The following is a 12,923-nucleotide window of genomic DNA, read 5'->3' as shown; positions in this document are numbered from 1 at the left end:
CCACACTTTGGATTTCAATTGTCTGAACCAGAAGAAATAATTAAAACTACTCCCTCCACCAATCTCACTTTGGCAGATGAATACGTGTTGTATAAAAAGGATGATCTATGAAAAAAAATGTTTACATATGCTTGTACTTGAAATACTTAATTCTGGGTGGGAAGAAACAGACTGAGCTGTTATATGAAGCCCAATGCCACTATTCCTCTAATATAATGCATTCTGAAGGAAGGATATGCTCTTTGATAGATATATGCAGGGTTATTAAGGAAAGAATGCCAATATCAAACTGAATAAATTACTACACAGATTTTCACATTGATGTATCTATCAACACTTTCATGATAAAGCCAGCCCTCCAAGTTCTGGATAGCTAAATCTTGGCATGTACTACTTAATAAAGTATTACTATTCCAAGACACTTTCGGTCTAATGGGTAGTAAGTTGTATACAAAACTTCATAAAAACCTAGAATGTTTATTTAAATTTATTTCCTTAGAGGCAGAATTTCAAACAGTGTACCTGCACTTCAATGGCTAATATCCAAAAGTTATACTCCAGATCTAACCCTTAATTTCAGAATCTTGTGCACATAATTTGATGGCAAGTGATAGACATGAAAAGCCCATATTTCCCTCAATACCCGATTCCCAAATACAGAATTAGATTACAGTAGGAACCCTTTAACAGAACCAATGTAACCAGAAGTTCTGATAATGACAAGGGTTACCATTCAAGAGACCTAATCAGAGGGGGAGATTAAAACCTGCCTCCTGGCTCAAAAGATTTGTCTCTCTCCCCAAAGGTATTTATTATCCACTGCGTTCATATGGCCCTCAGCGCCTACAAAATAAGCATTAGTAAGGGCTCCTGCGATAATGGCACACACTAATTGTAAAATTAGTGTGGCATTTAAGGAAAATATAGAAACGCAGTCATTTTACTGTGCTAAAAGTGGCTGAGCGTGTGGGAAACTCACAAGCTGACAACAGTGCTGGCCACTTCTTAGCCTGACTTACAAAAAGGGCCCCTTTGTCTCCTATTTACAGTTAAATGTAAGAGCCTAAGTTTTCAGCATAACATTTATGATCCTAAATTTAGGCCTGTCATTCATTTACGTAGATTTAGGAGCCTAAGGTGCCAGTGGTAGCTTTTAAACTTTTTCTCCTTGTTCTAAATCTGCCTGTTACCTCCACTTTTTAGGCTACTAAATTTAGGAGTTTAGCAAAATTTTGAGCATATATTTACTCAGCCCTAGTAAATTTTCAAAGAAGCCATTTAAGAATCTAACTCTCAAAGTTAGAAACATAAACCCTTTAAATACCAGCCACCAAGTTTTAAATCTGTTATTTAGGCTCTTGACCATTTGGTGCCTGAATTATCAGAATATTTTTCCCACGTGCACAGAATAAGAGGAAGCCCAGACCCACATAATTACTTTCTAAAACATGGAATGGCAACCTTTTTTGGGCCAAGTACTCAAAGGTAACATCATTCATAGTAATATTGCTGTGCCATAGATAAAGGACCAGAGGCATAGCCAGACATCAAATTTTGGATGGGCCACTGGGCGGGCACATGTACTGTATAGTCTCAACAACTCCCCCCCCCCCCCCCATGCCGTCAAACCTTTACAGTAAATACCTGTGCTTTGGGATCTCCAAGCCCCACCAGCTGCAGGGGTCCTCTGGCAAAAAGAACAGCTCCCTCCTTCTTGCTCCAACAGGCGGCACTGTCCACGCGCTCCTGCTGCCCATTTGCACATGCTCGGTTTTCACACCGCATGAAAATAGAGTGTGTGGCAGGGGGAGGCCAGTGCGACAGCAGTGTGTAGCCAGTGCAAGTGGGAAAGAGAGCCGTTCTTGCTGCCAGAGGACCCTTGCAACTGGTGGGGCTTGGGGATTGTCACCAGCCAACAACAAGTGTGCAAGAATTTTGAGTGGGTCTGGGCCCAGAGCACCAGTGGTTACGTCACTGTGAAGGACCCTCTGTAAAGAACCAGTCACCGTGGGGTAAGAGTCTGATGTCCCAGAGGAGCCTCTTCAAGAGATAAGAGAGTCCCACCTGTCCTCAAATCCACTTCCTTCTGCACACTTTCTCCCCTGAATTCAGGATGGCTTTTGCATGGTGAAAGTAGCATAGATGGCGTGCAACTTTTTAAATTATTTGTATTACTGGAAGTTAGGCGAGATCAATGTGTTGTAGCAGAGTTGGTATGTGTGCTGGGAGTTACTGACATCTGACTTAAAATAATTTAGCACTAGCATGTACTCTAAAATATATATATATATATATATATATATATATATATATATATATACACACACACATATATACATACTTGAATATAAACAGATTTCCTTGGTCCAAAAATAAATGCACAAAAATGGGGGGGGGGGGGGGGCTTGGTTTATATTTCAGTCTCATCTTTCACTCCCCCCCTCCCTCATGGTTACCAGCATTTCCTCCCTGTAGTTGAGTTCAAGTTCCTACCTCCTTCAGCTGATGGTGACAAAGTTATGCGCTGAGCCAGTGCAGGGCTTTGAGCATCTGTGCTTGCTGGAGGCCTGCAAAGCTCCCACCCTCTCCAAGACTCTCAGGGGTAGAGGAAGAAATGCTGGTAACTGTGGGGAAGGAAGTCACCATACACTTGAATATAAACTCCCTGCCCCAGTTTATGTTTGAGTTAATTGGCGGGGGGGGGAGCTTCTCTCAGTTTATACTTGAATGGGATTATATTAGAATGTGTGTGTGTGTGTGTATGTGTATATATATATATATATATATATATATATATATATATATATATATATATTCTAATAACACAGTAACCAGTAAATTTTGAGAGAGATCATTTTCCAAATACCTTGGCTTAGGAATGAGGTTCACTACCATTAGTGGTATGCACAAAACTAACTTATTTGGAGAGACTGCCTCAAAAGTAATCATTTCATGTACATTCCTTCCTATCCTACACAACCAGAACCATGTAACCCCTTCTTCTACTTGGTGTAAACTTGCACAAGCAAATTGCATCAGAGTTCAATCAACAATCCAGTCCAGGACCCTGGCCAAACAAAGCTAAGTGAATTTAAATGCTGACATTTTGCCTTTGTCTTGCTAAATCAAAAAATATAAATGCAAGAAAGCTTGTGCAATCCAAATGTTATGCTTAATTCCACTACTTTAAAATTCATCATTCATTTGAATGTAGAAAAATCTGAATCTCATAATTTAAATATGAACATTATATTCAGTCAGATAGGAAACATGAAGACACTAGAAATTCAGTCACTAAAAAAAACAGCATTTGCAAAATGAAATGAAGCAGACTTTCAGAATATTGATTGGTATGATAAAAGGTCAACTGTACAAGTTATGAAGTATACAAGTTCTGTTTAAGAAAGAACGGTTCAGGAAAGACACAAGTACTGTAAAAATCTTTCAAAGGCTACAAAGAAATCTGGAAAAATACAGAATGTATTTCTTTAGCCCAGATAGGAATATGTAAAGACATCATTGATGTCAACAATTTACATAAACAAACCTGACTCGATTTATTGTTTAAACTTCTATATATAAAAATGTCATCAAATATAACTTTCAGGATCCATGGGCTTCCTTAACTTTACAACAGATTTCAGATACTCTTTTCTAAATGAGTTCTGTCAACAGCAGCATTTTTACATGAATATGGGCCAATTCATTATTTGCACAAAAGCACTGTATCAGTATATCTCAAAGCCTAGCTTTTGCAAAGGCGGCCTATATGTAACGTTTGTTTCAGTAACAAATGATCTTCCTTCTGTAGCATTTCCTTTTACCTTCTGGGTGTGAAAAAGGAAAAAAAAAAAACCAAAACAGTAGCTGGATTCCAAGTCACATAAAGACCTTAGAACAACTTGGCAGACTGCTCCTAAAAATCAGTTTGTTAAGGTTACCCACCAACCCTGAAAATTGGATTTTTGGGGATATCCCAGAATTTACTCCTTGAAATAGAAATGGTCTCACATTCAGTCATCCAAAGTTTCCAATTCTTCAAATTTCCCTTGCGAAAACGATTCCTGGAAAAACTCTGAGGAACCTGGACCCTCCTTGTCATTGCTGTTAATTCTTCGCCTCTTCCCAGGCCTCTCAATTTTTTCTTCAATGTTATTTTCGTTTCTGGCATTCATGTGCAGAGTTTTGGGGTCACTGGAAATGTTTTCTGTTTCATAGCCATTGCTATCTATATCTGAGTGAGGCGGTTCCTTGTTGTTGTTAATGGGTCCATTGACATGTAATCCTTCAATTTTTGCTTCGTCTTTAATTGATATTTCAGTCGAGACATGGGCAGATACACCTAAAGATTAAAAGAAAACTGTAAATTATTGTACATCACAAAAACCTAAGAGATTAAGTCACATGTAAAGGGTCAAGAAACAAATACATTAAATTTATAAGGGCATACATTTAATATGTTTGTGTACTTTTGCTTAAAAATGACTAATTACAGGGAGTAAAAGCAAGATGATGTTACCTTAGAGTGAGCTGTATACCAGCCCCAGCCTGCCATCTTGTCTACTGCAAGGTGATGAGGGAGAGAAAACTGTCACTTTTTGAGAAACTAAACAAGACTGTTCAAATTCTTCTGGTAGTAAAGTGTAGACAGGAACAACTATCTAAGGATAAGAGGTGTAGGTATGTGGGAAGTAGAGAAACATTTCAAACGCTTCAGGTTACTTTCACAGCTTCTAATTAGAGGCATAATGTCAAGTGCACAAATCATATATTTTCCAGGTTAATTGATGCTGGTGAGTTTCTGAAAAGGAAATAGTCACATGGAGAGAAGAGACATTTGGTTGCTTACCATTCTGATTGCTGTTGCTGGCTGTGCTATCCTCCCTCTCAGATTGACTGGTGCTGCTGTTTGAAGTAGGAGGAGGAGGGGATGGTGCCCGACTAGAAGCAGCACTTTCACTTTCATCTAAAAGACGATCCATGTAATCTCTGAAAGAACAAAATAATAACTACACAAGACTGCCTTTATACATCTCAAAGTAAAATTTAGCTGTGTACATATACTATGTTGTATTCTTTGTACACAAACATCTCTTCCAATCCCACAACCATCAGCAAATCATATCTGAATTTTCGAAGTTCATGTTCTACACCCTTGTGTTAATAAAAAGGTACACAATCAACAAATAATCTGGTTCTCTACATGACCAATTCTGCCAGGACTGGCCCAAGGTTATCTAATAACCTATGCAAAGCTTCAACCATGTGCCTCCTCCCTCTTCCACCAAGGGGTGGCTCAAGACCTTCCCACTGAAGTGTCCAGAATCTCTCCTCCTACTTTCCTACACCCACTCCAGGTGTCCAGCAGCTTTCTTTCCCTTCCTTACTCCCATCTGAGATGGCAGAGTCATGACAGTCAACGAGACCACAGAAGATTCATCATGGTCAGCACAGGGCCTTGAGCATTCCATGGATGCTCAAGGCCCACTGGGTCCTCCCCTCTCCAAACCAGTTTAGTGAGGAGAGGACCCGGTGGGTCTTGATCACATGCAGATGCTGAAGGTCCTAGACTGGTCGTCCTGGATCATCCATAGAGACACTTCCAAAACCCACCATCCCACAATGTGTCACCCTAGGCAGATGCCTAGTAGTTGGGCTAGCTCTGAATACCACTACTAAAACACTGCACCAACTAAATTAAATCCTGAAACGACAGAAAAGGTGGTTTGTTAAGCACATTTCTGGAGGAAAAGTATATAAACAATTACTAGACATACAAACTTGTGAAAAGCTAATCTTACATCTGGGTATGAGCAAAAGTGAATTGGGATCTTTATCTCTGGGATTATTATTATTTGTATATCGCCTACAAGCTCGAAAATTATCAAAGCGGTGTACATTCAGGTATAGTTTTTCTGTTCCTGGAGGGCTTATAGTCTAAGCCTGTACCTGATGCAATGGAGGCTTAAGTGGCTTGCCCAAGATGACATGGAGCTGCAGTGGGATCTGCAAGTGTTTTACAGTAACCCAAATTGGCCACTGGTGGAGTCAGAATGCTGGGCTCGTCTGACCCAGCAAGGTTTGTTAAACTCAAATTCACAAATAAAATACCTTTCTTTTTTTTTTTTTTTTTAAATGGCAAGGTACAAATTAGCAGTTTACACTGCTCACTTTCCTCCCTTGCTCTTAACCATGTCTTCTGTGCCAAGCATGCTTGAATTCTATCAAGGCTGTTTGCAAAAACTTCCTGAAGCATGAATATCAAATTATTTCCCTAGCACAACTTCCTTCCCATTTACTTTGCACATGAATTTTGTTTTTAATATGCTCTTTGCAATATCTCCAAATAACTGTGTTTCAATATATTAACAGGTCAATATTTAAACACTTTGGCATTTGTTCAAACTGTTGCCTGGATGGGTGGCAGTGGCGCTGAATGTGTGTAGAGCTCTCGCTGTGCTGTTACTATATCTATAGTGACAATAGTCAGCTGCTATCCATATAATCAAGTGGTTTAACAATATATACTGCACCAACTGAAAATTCATAGATCAGAGACTTCTATGTTCAGTGGCTGCTGCTAAATGGATAAATCCCTTTAAATATCCAGCCCTAAATGTCTTTCCAGGATGAATGATTAAATCTCAACACAAGCTCATATGAAAATCTTTTGAGTTCTACTGACAATTCTTTCCAGGGCAGGCACAAATGTCATCTGTATCATACACTATCAACATGCAGTTGCACCAGGACTATGCTGAACCACCAGTGTGACAGACTAATAGTTACAAAAGCAAAGAAAAACAATTGGGGAGACCAACGTAATTTCAACCAGGGAAATCAATTTATTGATAATATTAAAAGTACGTAAGATACAAAGGCTGGTAAGTCCAAAATATCAAGAAGACTGAATGGACTTGACGCAGTCATGTGTTTCGGCGCAGCAAGCGCCTGCCTCAGAAGTCCATTCAGTCTTCTTGATATTTTGGACTTATCAGTCTTTGTATCTTACATACTTTTAGTACTATCAATAAATCGTTTCCTCTGGTTGGAATTACATTGGTCTCCCCCAATTGTTTTTCTTTGTTCTTGTGTTGTGCTTTGGGCGCAATGGTCTTCTTTTTTTCATTAGACTTAACAGTTAGAGTGAATTTTCAAAAAGGTTTTGATTGCGATTTCTTGAGTGAAGGTTTTTTTTTTTTTTAAAGAGTGAATATTTCTGCCAAATGGAAACTAGAACAGTTTTACAATATGCCAGCTTTGTACAATGATGATTCTTTATGGTCATGCAAATATTAACACAATTTTCTTATAGTTCAAATACAGCATTAGGTATTTTCTACATGTTTCTTCCCACATAGTTCTCTCTCAAATCCTTACAAGCCTGTTTAGTCACTTCATATTTGTTCAACTTATCCTTAAAAAAAAAAAAAAAAAATCTGAATTCACTATCCCCTTCCCACACACACACACATTTAATTTCTTTTCTAAGCCTCGGACCTCCACAGATAAGAAGTTTTGGTCTCTATCCCACTGACAGCTATACAAAGTTATCATAACCACTACCACTATTTTCCCTGGTACTAGTACATGAGGAAATAGTTGATCTTACGTTACACCAGGGTGAAGATTATACTTCTTTTTTCCAAATCGTGTTTGCTGAGCAAAGAAATCATAGCGCTCTGATTTCTTCCACATGTAATAAAATGCCACACATTCTCCAACAGATCTTGTTCTAACCTAGAGAATACATGTCAAATATTTTTGTTACCTAAAAGGTATGATGGAAATTCAATAATTAAAATACTTTCCTACCAATGAGTTCGACCTGCAGCTGATCCAAGCCTGTTATATTTTATTTGTATTATATATAAACAATTTCCACCACATGTTTTAAGTCTTTCAGTGAAAGCCCTTTTTCATCCAAGTTAAACAGTTCTAAGTTTGTCATCACTTTTCTTTCAACTTATATTAACACATCCTGCACGAATGAACAACAATCAGAACATACATGAGAAACAACAAAGTTGTTTCTTATGTTGCTGGGCATAATCCATAAAGGGTGGTCAAACAGAATGAAGAGATGAAAAATCATTCTACGAGGACAAGCAGGACAGCTATATTCTCACGTGTGCAATGTCATCTGACGGAACTTCGTCAGATGACATCATCCACATGTGAAAACATGTCCTCCTGTCCTCGGAGAACACACACTACAGGTAAGTAACTTCGCTTTCTCCAAGGACAAGCAGGACATGGTTTCTCACATATGGGTGTGACATTATTCGATGGAGCCCAGTGCATCGGGCTCTGTCGGATGATGTCACCCAGATGTGAGAATACTTGGCCTGCTGTCTTTGGAGAACACCTACTAAAGATGAGTAACTTTGTTATATCTAGTGCAAAGATGTTCCATTTCCAAAATGGGGGTGGGGGGAGGGGAAGAAACTAGTTTCCAGATTATTGCTAATCTAACAGCTAACTTTTCTTGTTGAAAGTTAACTCTTAGACCTGGTATTACAGTCCAGAAGCACAACTGCACAGTTCATTAGAAGCTCAAGTTAAGCTTCAGTCCTGTAATACTATGATTTTTACCATTTTCACATACTTAAAGGATTCCTTAACTATGCTGCCTCTCCAATAACTGCTGTCTGGTGTTTCAGGGTGTACTTTACTTAAAGCTAGAATTAAACATGACTAGAACCAGTTTTATATTGCATATTTAAATATGTTAGTCACATAGGTATGAACAACATATGTTCCACTGTGAACCTGAAATCATGTATCTGTTAGTCTTACTAAACAGATAAGGACCACAATTGTCTGTACAGTGTCCCATCCTCACCTCCTGCTCAGCATTACAATCCTTTCCACTCCCTCAGAGAGCCTCTGTGCTTGTCCCATGCACCATTCTCCTCTCTACCACTTCTATCGGGATGCCATGTATCTACCAATATTTTAAAGAAATATTTTCTTAGATTAAACCTGAGTCTTCCATCTTTCACTCTTATCCCATGATACCTTATTCCAATCCTTCATTTCTATTGAGGCTCTTCTCCTGTGCATTCATTACTTAGAGGTATTTGTACACTTCTATCATAGTTCCCCCTTTCTGGAGGGTGTGTTTTTGATATTTTACTGCAAAACGTTTTTTTAAAACTTCTGCCTACATGTCTCTCTTAAAATATAAGTTCAAGCTCATTTACTGGTGTGAGAAAATCTGCTTTATTGGAATGAAGAAAATGCTCTACCTGAAAAAGTTAAAAAATTGAGATATACACAGTACAAAAACTTATTATTGAGAGTTTGAGAAAATATTATTTAAAATTCTTATATACCGCTTTATCTCCCCAGGAAAAACTCCTTCAGCAAAATCAAGCACTTCAATCTGGCACTTACATTTATCAGTTTTTCCACTCCAGGTTTAAACAAGAAATTACAACATATAGCAGAGGTGGAGAAACATATGTGAAGAGTGTAAACCACGCTGTGAGTTTTCCCCCTTGATAGACTTAGAGGGTTAAGAGTATATCCTATTCTTAATTTCATTCCAGTGGCAAAAATTGCAACACTAGACTATTTGGCACAGCAGAATGTTTTTCAACGTCTATTCCATGTTGTTTTGAATTAGCAAAGCACCTGACCTCTTGGTTTTATATATATATAGCAAAGAGACCCCACACTAAGCTCTGGAAGATGTTAATGAGTCTGAATGGTGCTCTCGATACACTCTATTCCATATGTAGGAGGATATAATTAGGTTAATTATTGCAAATAAACCTATTTGGAATTATAGAGGACAGCACAAACCAGTACTATTCATTTTCCATCATTGTGCGTTTCCCTTGGAATTTCCACAGCTCTCCCTGCTACAACCACCCGAGGAGCACATTCAAACAGTGCTCTTCATAAGTTGTCACGCTGTCTGTATTACAATTCTTGTACTCATATTATGGTGGATAATCACACTATTGGTTATCTCTTCAATTATTTACAATTTACATCTTACCTTGTTAGCCTGAATCAAATGAAAATCCTTCCCATAAGCCTTGAGCCCCTGTTCAAAGTTCCTACATTCTTCCTCTGTCCAGACAGACAATTCCTCTAAAATAAAAATACACAAAATCAAATCTTGAAACAGCAGCACAATGTATTTTCAGAAACTCAGGAACACAGATCAAAATCCAGAAATTAATCCACAGAAACTGCAACTGCTATTACTGAAAGCACAGAAGACCAAAGCACATTACTTCAGAACACTGTTTTCCTAAAGACTGGTTTCACCAACACGATTCCCTATTGTGAGTCTCACATAAAACATGAGAAACCAAGATGTACTTGGATACTTCTATAGTTAGACCAGTTTTTTTGCTTTATCTGATATTACATGTTTGTCAATATCAGTTTTACTTCGATAGATACTTGCTTATGAACTTTGTAATATATAATACTAGTAAAAAATGCCTGTTTCTTAAGGGAAGGAAACGGGCGCTAGCAAGGCCATCCCCCACCCTCCCTCGCTGTTCCAGACTCTGCCCTCCCTCCGTTTTTCACCCCCCCTCTGTGTTACGGACCCCTGTACCCCCTTCCGCGACCCTGTCGACCCCCCTTCTCAGCGAAAACAGTTTGCCGCCGCCGTGGAGTACCTGTGCTGACGGGGGGCCCCAACCCCCCGTCAGCCGAAGTCCTGTGCTGGCCTCCGCAGCTTTGCTTCCTCAATGATCTTCTGTTGAAGTTCCTCTGCGTGTGTCTGATGTCAGACAGACGCAGAGGAACTTCAACAGAAGATCAATGAAGCAACGCCGCGAAGGCCAGCACAGGACTTTGGCTGACGGGGGTTGGGGCCCCCAGTCAGCACAGGTACTGGACGGCGGCGGGGGATGTTTTTTGGCGGGAAGGGGGGTCAACAGGGTCATGGAAGGGGGGTACAGGAGGCCGTAATGCGGGGGGGGGGGGGGGGGGTTGGGGGTTGAAATCAGAGGGAGGGTGGAGTGTGGAACTCGGTGGGAGATTCGTGAGGGGACACGGGGTGTTCATGCTCGTCGGGTGGGGGGGGGGGGTGGGTTGGTGATGCGGCGAGGGGGGGGGGTCTGTGTTGCCCCGCTGGAATCAGCTGTCACTGACGTCACTGCATGCCTGACTAGCAGACCACCTCTGAGGGAGGCACGGCCCCAGGCACATTAGAACGTTGGAGGTGAGAATTATTATATATTGCAAATGTTATATATGTTGCTGGTCGGCAACAAAGGTAGACGCCAACATTTGCAACATGCATGAATGCAAATCACAATGAGCAATGAAGAATTTAAATAAATCTGGACTCACCTCTAGCAGCTTTTACATTAAATCTTAATCTTCTTAGGGCTTCTTCTATGTCAAAATTGCATTTAACCAACTCATATAGTGCCTGAAAAAATACATTATTTCATACTAGTACTGTGGAATAAAAGAACAGCTTTAGACATTTGTTAATGTCTTCAATGCATCTATATTCTCTGCCACAAAAGCCAAGTGAACTTACTTTTACCTTCACTGTCACCCCTTTCCCACATAAACTACATACACAATTAGCTCTTCTTCCCAGAGGGCTTACAATTTAGGCAGGTACCTGAGAAAATGGGAGTTTGGGGGTGGTATGTAGTACAGTATGTCAATGCTTGCAATAGGTAATGTATTAAAGTGCGTTAAAACCACATAACACAGATGCAACTTAATCCAGTCTAAAGTGCAAAAAGTGTAAATGAGCTATGTAGCATGCAAATACATACCAAACTGCTCATGAATATTTATGGGTCAGCAAAAATCAATGCAAAAAGCAATGCATGTACACTGAAGAATGTGAGACAAGCCAGCACCATTTTGGAATATGTCTGGAGCAGAGCAGAAGGAGTAGTGCTCTCTTTGGGCCCTATTTTCATTGCTGGAAGGGATAAACTGGGTGGAAACAGTAGTGTGTGAGTTGGGGCAATGAGGCCTCTTGATTTTTGTGTTGGGGGTGCAGAGGTCTGAAGGGCTAGAATAAGGGCCACTGAGGGCACAGTCACTTTGATTTTTCTGAGGGGATGGGAGGGGGTTAAGAGGGGACAAGGGCCTTTGATTTTTGTTGGTGAGGTGGATTGTGGAACTGTGGCCCCTTTTTGTTTTGTTGTTTTTGTTACGACAGGGGGAATCACAATCATTACCCCATAGTACAATACACTGATTCCTGATGAACAGTGAGGATACTTACCTGTAGAAGGGATTCTCCGAGGTCAGCAGGCCATTTATTCTCCATTGTGGGTGATGTCATCCATGCTGCCCGGTGCAGAGAATTTAAAAAAAGCTAATATTGCTTTAAGAGCATGTGCCGCGTTCCCACAGCGCATGCGCAAGTGTCTTCCCGCCTTCCGCGACAGCGAGACCCCAGAAGTACAATACTATAGCATGGAATCCATTACAAAGGGAGGAGGAAGAGTATTTGAGAATGAATGGCCTGTAGTCTTCAGAGAATACCTGCTACAGGTATCTTCGCTTTCTCTGAAGACCAGCAATCCATATTCTCACACATGGAAATCCCCAGCTACCAGGCTCACCAAAAACAGCCACCACTGGTCAACTGGACCTTGCTACGGCAAGAGCGTAATACTAATTAACCTGAAACTATATATAACTGTGTGAGAGAGCAGCCAGGAACAGAACAAAATGGGCCTTGGGGGAGTAGAGTTGGATTCTAGACTGCAAACAAATTCTGCAGCACTGTCTGTCCAAACTATCGTGTCGGGTGTCCTTGCTCAAGGCAGTAATGAGATGTGAATGTGGCAAGGGTGTAATACTAATTAACCTGAAACTATATACAACTGTGTGAGAGAGCAACCAGGAACAGAACAAAATGGGCCTTGGGGAGGGGGGAGCAGGTACAGTTGGATTCTAGACCTCAAACAATT

At 40.2% G+C, this 12,923-nt stretch overlaps 1 protein-coding gene across 5 annotated transcripts in view; it reads right to left on the bottom strand.

Moving 5' to 3' along the window:
* Nucleotides 1-2,806: 2,806 nt before the first annotated feature.
* Nucleotides 2,807-12,923, bottom strand: part of MIER1 (MIER1 transcriptional regulator) — a 106,564-nt gene continuing 96,447 nt past the window's right edge. For 4 of the 5 annotated variants that reach the window (XM_030205552.1, XM_030205551.1, XM_030205553.1 and 1 more), the window contains 5 exons: nt 11,326-11,407; nt 10,010-10,104; nt 7,613-7,740; nt 4,850-4,989; nt 2,807-4,342 (listed from right to left, as the gene is read on the bottom strand). In XM_030205552.1, coding sequence (XP_030061412.1) covers nt 4,014-4,342; nt 4,850-4,989; nt 7,613-7,740; nt 10,010-10,104; nt 11,326-11,407 — 774 coding nt within the window. In that variant the 3' untranslated portion in view covers nt 2,807-4,013. Of the gene's footprint in view, nt 4,343-4,519; nt 4,564-4,849; nt 4,990-7,612; nt 7,741-10,009; nt 10,105-11,325; nt 11,408-12,923 lie in introns of all 5 variants that reach the window. The other variant, XM_030205554.1, reaches the window with a different exon arrangement.

Source organism: Microcaecilia unicolor, chromosome 6, assembly GCF_901765095.1.
Source record: "Microcaecilia unicolor chromosome 6, aMicUni1.1, whole genome shotgun sequence".
NCBI lineage: Eukaryota > Metazoa > Chordata > Amphibia > Gymnophiona > Siphonopidae > Microcaecilia > Microcaecilia unicolor.
This window is presented reverse-complemented; position numbering and strand designations above follow the sequence as displayed.